We start from the raw sequence: 15,601 nt of genomic DNA, 5'->3' as shown, positions 1-15,601 counted from the left end.
TCTATAAAGAAGAATATTTATAAATGTATGATTGTCTGCACATCTACCACCATCCACATAGTTATTTTTACTTCTCTGTATAATAGAATCACTGAAGCACAACATTTAAATAAATTTAGTTCACATAATTAGCATGTCAGAGGTCAGGGGATTATTTTCCTACTTTGTTTACATGTTTCCTCACCACATGTTCCCTGCTGTTTTTGAATGAAGTTAGCCTTGTAGTTTTAATTTCCCTGTAATTAGTTTTCATTTGGTACACTTGTTGAAATACTAACAACACAAAACTCTGTGGTATCACTTTTAAATGTGTCTTCAGAAGAAAACCATGAATAAATAAACAATAGCAAACTGCACACATTCAAAAAAGAGAAAAAACTTCAAACCACCCATAGCGTTGTCCTTCTAAACTCCCAAATGTGTCTTTCGTCAGTGTGCTTTCATGTTTATTGAAGATGTTTTAAAATTAAACTCTTTGAAAGTCAGTCCTTGCATTACAGTGTGCAACCTGTTATTAAAATAATGAAAGTAAAGGACAAAAGAAGTTCCAGGCCTAAAGAAACTAATTGCAGCAGATGAAGTGTATATACAGTATCTGTCATTTCTTTAGAAAATTTGGAAAAAGTAAATGAAAACCTGAAAAATGAATTATCCTTTAGCTGATCAGTCACTTTATTTCAAAATTTCAACCAAGAATTAGTCAGGAATCAACTTGCTGGCGCTAAAATACTATTTAAAATTTATTCAAATAAGTTATACTAAAAAAGAAGACTAATTTAACTTTATGAAATACTTCTGATTACAAAATGTGCTACTTGGATTAGTTTGATGCTAAGTTGTCTTTTTTGTGCAGAAATAACACTTGATTATATTTAGCTGGAGTGACTACCAGACCAGGGGGGAAATAATTGTCTCAAAATAATCAGCTAAGGAAGTTAAAGTGAAAGATTAAATCCAGAAAATGTAAAAAAAAAAAAAAAAACAACTTTGAGAGACACTGAAGACCTGAAAAACTTTTAATTGACTTCAAAACATTATACCAAAATCTGGCTAATTAAAAGGCATAACAGCGCAAAGTGAAGGTGACTCAAGAACCTCTATGCAGTGAACTAAAAATAGAGCTGTGTATTATAGCTTAGTGAAATTAAATGTTTCTTGTTTTGTGTTTTATTATTATTGCTATTTAACCAGTGGGACCCTCAGGGCAGCCCTCAGACGAACCTATCCGGCCCGGTACTGCCGCCTGGCACACCCTTCCCAAACCAACCACATCACCGCACATCTGTACCCGACTCCACAGAGGGCTTTGACCTGAACAAACCCGACCCTTATGACCTTTATGAGAAGTCGAGGGCCATCTATGAGAGCAGACGTAAGTGCAGGAAGCCACAACCTCCAAAGTTTAGACATGCTATGTTATAAAACTAAAAATATCTTCCTTTGAGTAAATACTTTACAACTATTAAAAAACCCTGTCATGGCATAGCTCTGGATCTTACCTCACCTTTGACCCCGTCGCATCAGACATGCAGGACAATCCTCGACTTAATTTAGGCCAGGAATTATATTAAAAATTTGACTTTTTTACCCCACAAGTCCCTTACTATTTAAACAAAAATGGTGAAAGTCAATTCCTGCTTATCCCAGTTAAAAATCACCATCCAGTTTCAATCCCATTTAGTCATGTAAACATATTTATATGCTTCTTTTTTTCACCACAGTTTAGCCTTTGTTATGTGAAAGGCAATGCCCTTTTTTTGCTCTTTGTATGCTCTTTCAAAAATATTTTGCTCAGGGGAGAAGCTGTCTCCTTTGTTTTGTTATATTTTAGGAAGTGTTGCATCACATTTCGCAGGCCTGGTTTACTTACTTATAGGTTTGGAGTCACTTTCTTGTATGAATGGAGAATTTGTTTTGTTTTATTTTAAGGAACATTTAAAAAAAAAAAACTCTATTACCCCTGAAACTGATGTGTGTCGCTATCAGTCTATTATTTTTTGTTATCAAGAAGACACCAAAACTGTCTCGGTCTCCTTCTAAATCCAACATGGCAACATGAGCTTTTAAAAATTGTCTGTGTGTTAACTTTAGGTCCTGAGTACGAGGAGGTGGAAGTGCATCTGCTGAGGGAGAAAACAGGCTTTGGCTTTCGCATCCTGGGGGGAGACGAGGCCGTGCAGGCTGTGAGTCCGGACGCCCGTGACAAGGCTCGTATGGGACGGGCTGGACCACACACTTATTTAACCTCATCACATCCCACACTCATCTTACATCCATCTACTGCTACACCACCCACGCTATTAGCGACATCCAGAACCTTGCAAATGTAATCACACCTTTTATACTTCTCCACATTTTGTCATGTTATGACTACAGACTCAAATGTATTTTATTGGGATTTTATCTGGTCATTCAGCGTAAAGTGATGAAGGCGTGGCAAACAGAGGAGAATATTTAATCAGAGGAGCAGTTAAGAGGCTCATGGTAGCTCGAGGGGAGCTGCAGAGATCCACAACTCAGGGGGAAGAATTTTGTTGACAAATCCGAACTGCTTGAGAACATTGGCAATGAGTGGCATAAGACCAAATGTTTTGGAAACCACCATGAAACGCAGTGGTGGGAGTATCATGCTGTTGGGATGCTTGTTTTCCAAAAGAGACAGAGATCCTGGCATGAGATGTTGGGAATATCAATAAAGGTAAATACTGGGAAATCAAACAACGTTGAAATCAAAGCTTGTATTCAACAGAATGGCCAGTCAATATCCAGACATAAATCTAACTGAGTCAATGTCCAGACTTGAAATTATATGTTCACAGATTCACTCCATCTAATCTGACTGGATTATTTTGGAAAAGAGGAAAAGGAGAAGATGACTCTGGATGAGAAAAGCTGATGGAGGCAAAACCCCCAAAAGCTGCAGCTGTCACCGCAGCAAAGAGTGATTCTGCAAAGTCTGGACTCTGGAGGGCTGAATGCAAATATGCTCTAGACTTTTCAGATGTTCTTATTGGTTGCTTTGTGTTGTTCTATCACCTACAATCCCTATAAGATACATTGAAGTTTGTGACAAAATGTGAAGAAGTTTCAGGAGGATGAATATTTTGACAAGGAGATGCATCTTTTAGACACGCTGTAATTTACACTCTAACTCTCTAACCGCTCACTGCCTCCCATACTGAAGGTAACGCCTTGCTAATAAAACAGCATGACTGTGGCAAACTGAGAGAGTTTGGCTGCAGATTATTTGAAAGGTTAACCAGGGTCCTCCATTTTTGTGTTTCTACACTGTTGCCTCCTGCTCGTCTTCTTCACCTTCATCTGCGCTGCTAATATTGATTGTCTTTGAACAGATTGTTATTGGCGCTATAATAGAGAACACTCCCGCTGAGCGCGACGGCCGGCTTCGACCCGGGGACGAGCTAATTTCAGTGGATAAAAACGTGGTTGCTGGGAAACCGCACAAATACGTCATTGACTTGATGCACGCCGCCGCCCGCAATGGTCAAGTCAGCTTGACTGTGAGGAGGAGAGTGCAGATGCCTGGTGAGGACGGGTTTTATTTTCTTCTACTTCTATTTTTCTTTTTACTAAAATTGGAGAACAAGCTGCTCAGTTCGTTGGCATCAGATTAAAAAATATGACTTGGACAAGACGCTGATGCTGATAGGCTGCATCGAGGTTCAGTATGTTCTTCTCCTACAAGCCTTTTCTGTGGTAGGAGATTGCACATGTACAGTTGAAACTAGACGTAGGCTTGTCACAATAAACAATAAACCAATTCATCAAATGATAAATTAAAAGAAACTCAATAATTTTCATTGGCTTGATTTGTAGTTTTTCTCTTTTTTATCTCTTTTTACCACAAATTGAATGATAAAAGTCTTCAGTCTGGTGCTTTGGTCTCAGCTATCCCTTTTTTTGAAAGATAAATTTGTTTACACAAACATTATAATTCATTTTATTTGTTGTTTCTGTTGTTTTCTTTACTTATTTTGGATATTTCAAATATCTTCAAATGTTCATTAGAATTTAAAATTTATTGATTCATAACAATGTGTCCTTGCATTATTATGCCATTATTACTATTATATTACTTGAAAATGGTCTTAAAAGAGCAATATTAATGTTTATTGCAATAAGTTCTGGGGCAATTTATCATCCAGCAGAATTTGTTATTGTGACAGGCTTAACCAGACATTAACATCCACTGCTTACCAACACATTACATTTTGTTCTCACTGTCCAACATTAATTCAGACTAAACCTTTTTCTTGTTTTATATGAGATAAAATAACCAGAATTATTCCTAATTTATTTAGAAGTGTCCATACAGTAAGATTACTTTCGTTTTAAACTCAACTAGTCTGAATCATCCTTGGGTACATTTGCCACATTAAGGCAACAGAAGAAAAGAAAGAAGCTGAATGAAGCTGGATAGAGTGTCGTCATCCACAGTGAAGCTAAACCGTTTTAACATGAGCTGCAGATTGGAAGAAGAAGGGAGAAGCTTGTAAGCTGAGAAACCACCATGCTAACTATGAAGGTTTAGTTAGCATGGCCTCATAATACTGAAATGTTGTGCTCCAAGAGAGACTGGTGCACTTCACGAATCTGCAGATCTGGACAGAGCAGCAAAAACGTTTACCCAAGTAAGAGTAGCACTCGTTCAAAATATTTTTACTGAAGTAAAAGTAAAAAGTAGCCGTCCTAGAAATTACTCGGAAAAAGTACAATATTTAGCAAAAAGTCTACTGAGATACCGGGTATGGTCATAAAATCTGATTTCATATTTTAAAACGATGTCATCAAACACAAAAAATACACAGTTATGTACAAATTCTGGCATTTTAAAGACCACAATAGTTTTTTTGTTGTTTTTTTTTTTTTTACAACAAATGCAAAAAAATAAAACATATTAAGGTAAAAGGAACTTTTTCAAAAAAGTTTCTCAAGCTAAGACTTGACATAAAATTTATACTTAGAGTATTTTATGTGTATATTAGAACAACGTACTTTTTCTTTTGGTGATAATATGTAGTGTTTATTGAATATAGATAGAAAATATCAGAACAACAAAGCTTGTGTACCAACAAGAAGTCTCATTTAACATCAACTTTAGCTGTGTGTCTGTTATTATGTTAAAATATGTTTGGTCTTTCTTCGTTGAAGTTACTTGTAACTTTTACTTTTTTTAATAAGATACTCAAGTAAATGTAATTGCATAAATGTAACTAGTTACTACCCACCTCTTCAAATCCGAAGTCATCATGGGGAAAGAGCAAGAGCTAAGTTACTTAAAGACAACATGTTAACCCTATTAGAGTTTTAAACATTAAAACATGATAAAGAACTGAGATATTTTTTATAATTTTATATTCAGTTTGACTTTAAAGCACCGTTGACAGACAGATTGGTTTTACAGTTACAGTAGCTCTTTTCCTCTCGTTTCCATCAGGAGAGCCTTGCCCGGTGAACGGCCGGAGTCCTGGTTCTGTGTCGACGCAGCACAGCTCTCCGCGCAGCGACGCAGCCTCCGCACCGGTCCCCGTGACAACAAACGCTCCAGCTGCAACCTCAGCCCCGGAGGGGTCCGCTCTGCAGACCAGCGACGTGGTCATTCACCGCAAGGAGAATGAGGGCTTTGGCTTCGTCATCATCAGCTCCCTGAACAGACCGGAGAACACCACAGTCATCAGTGAGTTCATCCTCATGCCCCACAAAGACGGGGAATCGACTTCTGCTGCAATATTATGGGGGAATTATTATTATTAAAATGCAGAGAAGAGCATCATGAAACCCATATGACACAATAATAAAGTTAGAAATATAAACTATGAATTTTCCAATCCATCAGCATTTTAATTCCCATTAACGGCGGTGAGATTGAGATTATGATGAAAAAAGTGAGATCTCAGCCTAAACAGGCTAAATCAAGGCTCTGTCTGTCCTTACACAGAGTTAAATTCATAAAGAGCATCCAAACTAGAGCAACTGTCATTCATTCATACCAAAAGGAGTCTGTTAACCACTGAAGGAGGTAAATGCAGAAATGGCTTGAGAGGCTAGATATCCTCTCTAGTCAGGGAATACTTTTCAATCCCCTCTGAAGAGCTGGAATATGGCTGTGAGGAGAGAGTTCTCTGTGTTTTCCTGTTGGCCAGACGTACAGACATCATCTTCACAATCTTTGTTGAGGATGTAATGCAGAATATTCTCAACATGTTTTATATTGGATCTGGTATTTTCAGTTTTTAAACAACTAGACAATAAAAACAAACGTCACATTGCCAGCTTTGCTTAATGTCAAACAATAGCTGGATGTTTTAGCAAGAAAATATAATTATAATGGAGCTGGTTTCCACAACCTGGGAGGGTTTGACTATAAAACAACCCTATGACATCTCCATCCTCAAAACTGCTAGTGGCTTTAACTTTGCTATTGTCTGTTTCCAGCTGTGCCTCACAAAATTGGACGCATCATTGAGGGAAGCCCTGCGGACAGATGTGGGAAGCTGAAGGTGGGAGACCGAATCCTGGCCGTGAATGGACAGTCCATCATCAGCATGCCTCACGCAGATATTGTCAAGCTCATCAAAGATGCTGGACTAACAGTCACCCTGCACATCATACCAGAAGAAAGTAAGACCAAATGCTATTCAATTATTAAGCTTCTGTAGACCATTAGCAATCTTTGCTAATCTTTGAAGTTTTTATACCTCTGGAACTTATCATTTTTACAACCACAGTCTTCAGTGAATCCAACTGAATTGATTTGGAGGAGACTAATACAACCACATTTACAATACAATAGTTTAGAATAAAACATTTCCATTTGTTCAAATGGCCCAGTCAAAGTCCTGATGCCCTCCATTTAAGTGGCTAGATGTTTACAGCTGGTAGAGACTAAAAAAGACTTGCAGCTGTAGTTTCAGTAACAGGTGGTTCCATAAAGTACTGACCCAGGAGGGCTAATAAAGTGCAACACAGTTTTTACTTTGCAATTATTGTGTTGACTACATGAAATGTGAATAAAATACACTGAATTTTGTGGTTGTAAAGTGCTAACATGTGAGACGTTTCAGGACAAACACTTCTGAAAAGCCATTTATTGTATTAAATCAACAATTTGGTGTATTTTATTTATTTGGCATATTTTCTCCTCTTGAGTGTTCTTTCTATTTTCAGCCTGGCTTCTCTGCTTGGATAAAATTTGGTTTCAACCTTCTGTCTGTCCCAGGTTCCCAGTCTGGACCCAACTCAGAGAAACAGAGCCCCATGACCCAGAAACACAGCCCACAGACCCAACCCAGTCCTGTAGCCCAGCCAAGCCAAGGAGGCGCCCAGTCAAGCCAAATGGCCGCTCAGTCTGGCCAAACGACAGCTCAGCAGCCGGGTCAAGCACCGGTTCAGCCCGGCCAGACAGCAGCTCATATTAACCAAACGGTGGGTGGGCCTCCTGCACCAGCAGCCTCCCAGCCCGCACCAGCTGGAAACCAACAGAGCCCGGTCACCCAGCCCTCTGGCCTTCCTCCGCAGCTCTACCTCCATGATGGCAGGTGAGCTGGACTGAAGAGAAAGCATTCAGTGTGTCAGTAACTTCTTTGGTAATGTAAGAAAAGGATATGACATCTCCACAAGGAACAGAAACAGATTTTGTGCAGAGGAGAGAATTTCTTCTTCCTCTTGAATGCCATAAAGTTCACAGGGAAAAACGTGTGACTGCAGACAGTTTTCATCCCAGTCAGAGTCTCGGTCTCAGGCCGGCCGAGTTGCATAACACCACTTAGCGCCTAGCGTCGGTGAATAATTTACCATACGGTATCTGTTCTATAATTCAGGAGCACTGCAATCAGGCCGTGTTACGTGTCAAAACTATGAAAGTGTGAGCTCTTGCTTTGATAGGTATGTAAGTCCCAGGCCAGGACCCACAGAGTAGCACTCCCAGAGCTGTAAATTTATACCAGTTTTATTAAAAGGAAATGAGAAAGACTTTAAAACTGGAATTCTTATTTCCATCCTTTATCTCCATCTGCACGCATGCAGGAATTCTTACCCACCGTTTTCCTGGTATGTTAGTTATTTCTCTACTGATTAACCTCCAGTGGATTCCACTGAGGCTATTCTTAAAAACACCGCTCTCCTCCTTGTGACACAAAGCGCAGTCATCATCTTGTTGCTGATTTCCCTTCATTTCAGGTCAGAGGTAAAAGCAAGGCAGGACGTCAAACCGGATTTCCGTCACCCTCCGTTCACCGACTATCGGCAGCCTCCTGTGGACTATCGTCATCCTCCAGTCACCGATTACCGCCAGCCGCCGACGCTGGACTACCGGCACCCGCCTGGCCTTCTGGACTTCAGGCAGCATCCTGCAGCAGCGCAGTTCCCTCTGGGAATCCCTGCTGACTTCAGACCACAGGTAGAGCAAGAACTATCTGCCCCTGTTTCATAGACTTCAAATTTGTATGCAGATTTGTAACACAATGCAGATTAATCAATCAGGATTATTGCTTTTTGGAATAGTAATTATACGCAGGAGTTAATGGGAGCCTTCATATTTGTTCTGCAGGACTATGATTATTTCACGGTGGAGCTGGAGAAAAGTGCAAAGGGTTTCGGCTTTAGCATTCGTGGGGGCAGAGAGTACAGCATGGACCTGTTTGTGCTGCGGCTTGCAGAGGACGGGCCCGCAATACGGAACGGGAGGATGAGGGTGAGATAACGTCTCCGATCGTAATCGTCGCAGAGCTTCGCACAAGTATTCACACCCCTTGAACTGTCCCACATTTTGTTGTGGGATATTAGCTAAAACACCATTTCAAAATGGTGCATAATTAAGTGTAAACAAAAACAAAAAAATGGTTTTATAAATAACAGTTTCAACCACGAGACATTCATTTCTGTTTTTGTGAGTCAATACTTTGTTGAATCTTTTTTCGATACTACAATGATAAAAACACAAAATCTAACCATATACACTGCTCAAAAAAAATAAAGGGAACACTTAAACAGGTGTTTAACACTTAAAGTGTTCCCTTTATTTTTTTGAGCAGTATATTTTAGGTCTACTTTTATTTTAGGTGCAAATATCTTAGTACACTTGAAATAAAACAAAAACTAACTTACAAGTAACTTTTTGGGAAGAAATAGGAGCTTGTTTTAAGTAAATGATTCCTTAATATGGACTAAAAAAAGCACTAGTTTCACTGTTGGATTATTTCACTTATAAATAACATTTTTCCCATGTTATGAGTGAAACAATCTGCCAGTGGAACTAGGACTTTTTTTTAATCAATACTAATGAATTATTGACTTAAAACAAGCTCCTATATATTGTTGAAAAGTTCCTTGCAAGTTAGTTTTGTCTTATTTCAGGTGTACTAAGATAAAGGTTAAACATCTCTTCAATCTCATCCCTGACCTGGGAACGTTTTTACAATATTTGGGTTTGTGGTGCTGTGAATGCTGAGCCATGAAGTCACAGTCATACAGTCATGCCATAATTTTTGTAGTTATTATAATAGTATTACAAAATATCATAATAACATTTTAAGTCCATATTGTCCACCCCTAAACTCTTTTTCTCTACGTCATGAATATCCTAATAATATAAACTGAATTTTGTGGTTGTAATCCAACAAAATGTGAGAAAGTCCAGTAATGTGAATAAACTTGCAAGGTACTGAATTAAGAATTAAGTGATATAAAACAATTTTTTGAGTAACCTGAAGACTGATTATGTTCGAAAGCCAGGCTTTGAGGCGCAACCAGAGGCTGACAGGACTGAACCTTCTCCTGTGTGTGTGTGTGGGCGTGTGTTTGTGGGCATGGGTGTGTGTGTGTGTGTGTGTGGGTGTGTGTGTGTTGTAGGTGGGGGATCAAATCATAGAGATTAACGGAGACAGCACCCGGGACATGACTCACGCCCGCGCCATTGAACTCATAAAGGCGGGAGGCAGGCGGGTCAGGCTCCTGCTGAAGAGGGGCACCGGACAGGTCCCAGAATATGGTGGGTTCTCCTGGCTCAGAGAAAATCCCCTAAACGGCTCCATCTTTCCACCAACCTCTCTCTGACAACAGATGCATTTTCTGCCATTCTTGCCAGGCTTTCTCTGTGTTTTGGTTATGAACTTCCAATCAATTGTTGATAACTTGCTACATTTTCTCCTTGCTTTTCTCTTCTCTTGTCTGAAATTAAACTCATCCTCGTATATTTAACTATTTCTTATTAAACTGTTGGTACATCTGTAACATCCTTCATGTAGTGTAACCCATCTGCTGTGAGTCTTACGATTGGTTTAGGCTTTTACTTGCCTTCCCTCAGGAATGGTACCTTCCAACCTCTCCATGTGTATGAAAGGTGACACACTAAGCTCCCCCTATTTCTTCCTAATGGGCCACTCTAAGGACACGGTTCGTGGAAAACTGCATGTCTTAACATACACACTACTCTGTGTGCTTTCTGCATGCATGCATATGTGATCATTAATGCCTGACTAACAAACCAGCCCAAGCATTTCTGGCCAGAAGTTTACATACAATCATTACTGGGTTTAATACCGTATTAATAATTTCACACTTTTATTGAACTGTTCTTTTTCCAGGGTGGAATGATTGCTTAAAACTGAGTGCATTTGTTTTAACTTTCTCAAATCACAGCCTTAAATAAATACTTATACTTCCACTAATGTCCTTTAGTGAGTTGCACTTCACTCACAATTTTTTGCAGACATCAGCAGGCTTCTGGCTTAATACTGTCTGCATACTTGACCGTTCTTCTTGGCAGAAATTGTGAAGTTTATTTAAATTAGTTGTTTTTCTGGCTTCAAACTGGCTTTTGATCAAAGTCCATAAATTCTCCATTGGGCTGAGGTCAGTGTTTTGATGTTGGGTAACCACAGTGACTCCAGTTTAACGTTAATGTAAAGTAAGTAGGTCGCAGCTAAAAAGGAAGCACCTGCTTCAGAATCACACCTGAAATTTGAAACTGGTCACAAAGACAAACTGAAAGCCTAAAGGAGAAACGTTTTATTGTTAGACGAGAAACATGTTGATCTATTTGACCGCAATGAACAGAGATTCACGAGAACGTTTGGAAGAGGCGAGACTCTCAAACCTGGGAACACTGAAACGGCTATCAGGGGTGGCTTCATCATCCAGGCAGCATTTCTCCAAGTTACTCCACAGCTGAAAAGTTGACATTTGTCCTGTTGGGAGTTTCACCAATGACCTCAAACACAACAAAGCTGAGTTTGTAATAACAAAACCAGGATGAGATTACGTTCTGCCAAATATTCTCAAAAACAGAGTCTGTTACAGAAAAACAGAACAATTAAAGAAGGAATGCTAGCAGTTCTGTCAAGAAGAGGTCCCAGAATCATGCCAGAAAGAAAATGTTTGTGACAGGAGGAGAAATTTGTGAAGCACATTTAACTCAACATAATGTGTGTGATTAGCACCCAAAACGCTATGATGAATGGATGTAAGCTTTCAACCAGAACTTTATCTGTGTGCAGAATGGTTTGATGAGACTGCAGCATGCTGAGGGTTGTGAAATATTTCACACAACCTAAATGTGTGTAATATCTTCAAGCATGCAGCTTGTTCTTTTTTTTTTTTCTCTAGTCTTATATTCTCTCTCTGTTTGCATGTGCATGATGGCTGTGCTGTTCTCTCATGCCGGTCCTGTAAATTATTTTCTCTCTGCAACAGACTGTGCCAGCCCCTGGGATTCCCTTTCTACAGCCCACTCTGCCCTGCAGGAAGTGACCCTGGAACCACATCTGAATCCATTACTTCCCTCCCATCCAGCTTCATCCCCAGACTCTCCTCATCGGCTCCATCTAGAGGCCAAAGTGTGCATGGCAGACAAAGCTCCGCTGCTGACAGACCACAGCTCCATTAGAAGGGCAATAGGTGGCAGGTCCACTGAGCAGAAGTGCGTCAACGTGGGGCAGGGAACCCTTCAGGGGTCTGGAGAGGTGAACCCTGCACCTGGAGAAAAGCCGCCTCGGGCTTTGTCTCACAAAGCGGTTATGGGAAGGTCCACTGACAGAAGAGAGAGGCAGAAGGATAGCTGCTCGCCCTGTTGTGAGAAGAAGGGCCGGCAAAAACACGCAGCGGGCGCCGTTTCGCCCTGGGACCCGTATGTGACAGTGAATCTGAACGGAGCGTCTCCGGGAGGAGGAGACGGACCTGTCGGCCCCCAGGAACGGCTGATGTCCAGGAATCTGTTCCCCAGAGAAGACGAGAAGGCCGGTGGCCACAGCGGGGTGTGCTGCCCTTCTAAGACCATCGAAGGTCCTCCAGCAAGGAGCGCAGCTGCCTCCCCTGGGCCCTGGAACATCCCTGGGCCCGACAAGCTGCCTGGCACCCTGAGGTCCTGGACCTCCACGGTGAGCCGGTAGAGAAGATCCTCACACTGTTTGGCTCTGTGTTCAGTTCTCATCACCAGGAAAGCATCTTCCTTCAATCTCACTGTCCTTATTTCTGCTCCACCTGCGTATGAAGTCTGTTTTTACATGTATTTTTATTCATACAAGAAGATTATTACACCCACTACCTTAAGGACTGGAGAAACTTTATAAAATATGATGAAGGACCCTCACATGTGAGCGCTGCTCAAATCTCATTTTAAAGTGTGGAGCTTCACACCATTACTTGGTCGACTGAAGGTATACAGGGAGTAAGTATTGAACACATTACAGTTTCTCTGAGTATTTCTAACAGACTCAAATACATAAAAAAAATTTTAACCAATACACATAAAAAAGTAAACAGAGAAATCTGAGCAAAAAAGTGAAATGCACAGGGAATAAGTATTGAACAAAATTGTTAAAATTGTTTAGTGAATTTGGTCTTTTGACCAGATTTTCCACCAGTATTCTGTTGTTTTTTCCAGTTGTCAACAAGTCTTGACATGTTTTTTTTTACAGCAGTGGAGTCTTGTGTAGTGAATGTTCATACAGAAAATATATGTTGAGTACATAAATGTTCTCATTTCTCCTAATTCTAGGTCTTTCTTAAGCTCTCTTTGGCCCTTTGCACTTGGATAACTTTTTTGATTATTATTTAAGCTCTTTGCAAAATCTTGAAAAGAGCAATTGGTCGACCTGGTTTATGGTTAAATTACGTTCCTTCCAGTTCTGTTCTACTGTTCCAGCGGTACTGACTGGAAAATTCATAAGTCTAGTTTGTAACCAAAGCCATCAAGTATATATTGCAACAATAACCACCATGCTCCTTGCACAACACCTTCAAAATATAAAATGTTTTAATTAATTAGTTTGTTCTGATAGGGAGAAGGGTTTTTTTTTTAAATTCTGACAGATTATAGTTGTTTTGTGTATCTTTTCTTCATGTATTCAATACTTGTTCCGTGTATCATTTCAATGTATTACACTTAAAAACTAATTTATGCACTAATTGGTGTTAAATTCATTGTATCTATGGATTATTTGAGCTGTTGGTGACACCTGGTATTCAGGGTTTCATTATTGACCCATTATCTATATACTGTATATATACAGTATATATATATAATATACTGAGAATTTTTTGTGCTCAGTACTTATTTTCCCTGCTGTACATCAGCACAGGAAATCTTCATTTTGCTCCATCTCTCTGTGAAGAAGAAAGATTAAAACATTTTTGAGTGTTAGAGAGGTAGGAAGCTGGAGCTCTTGATTCATATGTTACATGCCTACAAATATATACTGTAAATGTAAAGAAGATGTGAAAATTATGTACATTTTGTATACTCAAAAGCAGACCTGTTGGTGTTTTTGAGGCAGTGTTGTAGTTAGATACATTGTACAAAATAAGGATTAAAAAAACAGATAAGTATCCTGGGACAGTATTTTAGGAACACTGTTTCCATGGCCTTGTCCATATCGACATATCAAAGACTGACTCTAAACTGCAAACGGAGGCGGTGTTAGTGTGCATGGATTCCAGACATGTCAGTCTTTCTGAAGAGCTCTGTGGGAATATCACCTCTGGAGGATGAATCGGATGTTTTTAATTCACCACTTTCAAATGACTGAGAACATTTGGCTTAGTAAGAACTCATACTGCTCCTCTCTCAGTTGTGTACTCAACCTGATCACAATTCAACCATGCAGTCATTGTGCAGAGTTGTAAAGTTGTGTGTATTCATTTGACGCCCAACAGGAACACTTTGTCCAGTCTCCTATTTCTATGCCTTTTAACTGTGCTAAGTGTACCACATCACTGTGGGAGAGGGGAGGAGGAGGTCGACGGTTATGAGGTGAGGCGGAGTGCCTTACTCAAACTAATGCAGAGATTTGTTTTTTGGGAACTTGGTGAACCAGGCTGAGATGTGGAGCCTGTTTCTTTTGCGTCAGACGTTAACGCCAAGCAGTATCTATCTGGATGCACTCTACAGCTGTAAAGATCAGCCGTCTCAATTATTGCAATTGTCCCCCGAGTGATTCAGACGGGGAGAAAAATGTAGCCTGTAGCATCACATCCTCTCCTTGAAGTAATGTGGAGCTGTTTATCAAAACAAGCTAAACATCAGAGTGGGTCGTGGTTTCCGTTTCACTTTTGTTTGTTCTCTAGGGAAACATTAGGTTTGTATTAATGTCACAGGCCCATGGTGAGCCCATGAACACAAACATATTTGTTTAATAACCAAATGTTGGGTTTAGTCGAGGTTAAGGCACGCTGCTGATAAACTAAGACGCTCGAGGGAATGTCAATTTTCTCCTGCAGTTCTCCAATTGGATGGCATTTAAATCTTTTTTGCAAGATTATTAAAAATGAACCACTGGAGCTTTTGAGTACTGGAGGACAGCATGACGGCACGCCCACACCAGACCTGGAAACTGCTGGAAATGTGCTCTTTGTGAAGCTACCTGCATTCTGGGGTCACTAGTAAGATCTTTTACACCGAGGATCCCAGGGATTGATGTTAATCCACAGCCAAACCTGGTCTGGATGGTTCCACGCTGACAGAACTGTGGGGTCTCTTTTGTGATTTAGCGAGGTCCCCGACAAACATGTCATTAGGGAGTAGAAACGTGTTTTCTGTACGTATGTAGAAAAGCTCAGAGAACATGTCAACCTCCGTTTCCATCCAGGCCGCCCCCCTCTGCCTGCTGTGACTGGGTTTGTACGTCACACAAAACAAAAAAGACAAACTGCTTATTAAACCTGTGAAGGATGGCAAGTTCATATTCCCCCCCACCCCCATCGAGATCCAGTATAATTGTGTAGTGTTAATTGTGTAATATTCACCTTGTACAGCTGTATTCCTACAAATATGGTTTACTGTATCATTGATACTGTAGTTTCAAAGACGTGAACAACTATTTTTATGAAATGCGACAGTACTGATATATTACATTTTGCTAAAAAACAAAAAACTTGTTTACTGAAAGATATTCTGAAATACTGTCAAATAAACTCTTGACATGGTGTAAAACAGACTTTGTTGGAGACGCTTCTGTAATGTTTAATAGTTACAAAATGTCCCAAGAGTTTATAAATGATTTTTTAGCATTTATGCAAACAAAAAGTGAGAATCTTCCGTGATCACATATTTTAACACCTTTACCTGTATAAGAAGGTTGAAAAA

At 40.0% G+C, this 15,601-nt stretch overlaps 1 protein-coding gene across 11 annotated transcripts in view; it reads left to right on the top strand.

Annotated features, from left to right (window-relative positions):
• Positions 1-15,452, top strand: part of LOC102223934 (membrane-associated guanylate kinase, WW and PDZ domain-containing protein 2-like) — a 108,951-nt gene extending 93,499 nt beyond the window's left edge. For 3 of the 11 annotated variants that reach the window (XM_023342851.1, XM_023342847.1, XM_023342875.1), the window contains exons 13-23: positions 1,192-1,372; positions 2,092-2,207; positions 3,354-3,546; positions 5,435-5,698; positions 6,457-6,642; positions 7,241-7,559; positions 8,047-8,070; positions 8,200-8,419; positions 8,570-8,713; positions 9,871-10,009; positions 11,713-15,452. In XM_023342851.1, coding sequence (XP_023198619.1) covers positions 1,192-1,372; positions 2,092-2,207; positions 3,354-3,546; positions 5,435-5,698; positions 6,457-6,642; positions 7,241-7,559; positions 8,047-8,070; positions 8,200-8,419; positions 8,570-8,713; positions 9,871-10,009; positions 11,713-12,407 — 2,481 coding nt within the window. In that variant the 3' untranslated portion in view covers positions 12,408-15,452. Of the gene's footprint in view, positions 1-1,191; positions 1,373-2,091; positions 2,208-3,353; positions 3,547-5,434; positions 5,699-6,456; positions 6,643-7,240; positions 7,560-8,046; positions 8,071-8,199; positions 8,420-8,569; positions 8,714-9,870; positions 10,010-10,324; positions 10,414-11,712 lie in introns of all 11 variants that reach the window. The other 8 variants (XM_023342886.1, XM_023342871.1, XM_023342893.1 and 5 more) reach the window with 6 other exon arrangements.
• Positions 15,453-15,601: the final 149 nt, after the last annotated feature.

This window comes from Xiphophorus maculatus, chromosome 2 (genome assembly GCF_002775205.1).
Source record: "Xiphophorus maculatus strain JP 163 A chromosome 2, X_maculatus-5.0-male, whole genome shotgun sequence".
Taxonomy (NCBI): Eukaryota; Metazoa; Chordata; class Actinopteri; order Cyprinodontiformes; family Poeciliidae; genus Xiphophorus; species Xiphophorus maculatus.
Note: the sequence above shows the minus strand (reverse complement) of the source record. Positions and strands in the feature narration are given on the sequence as shown.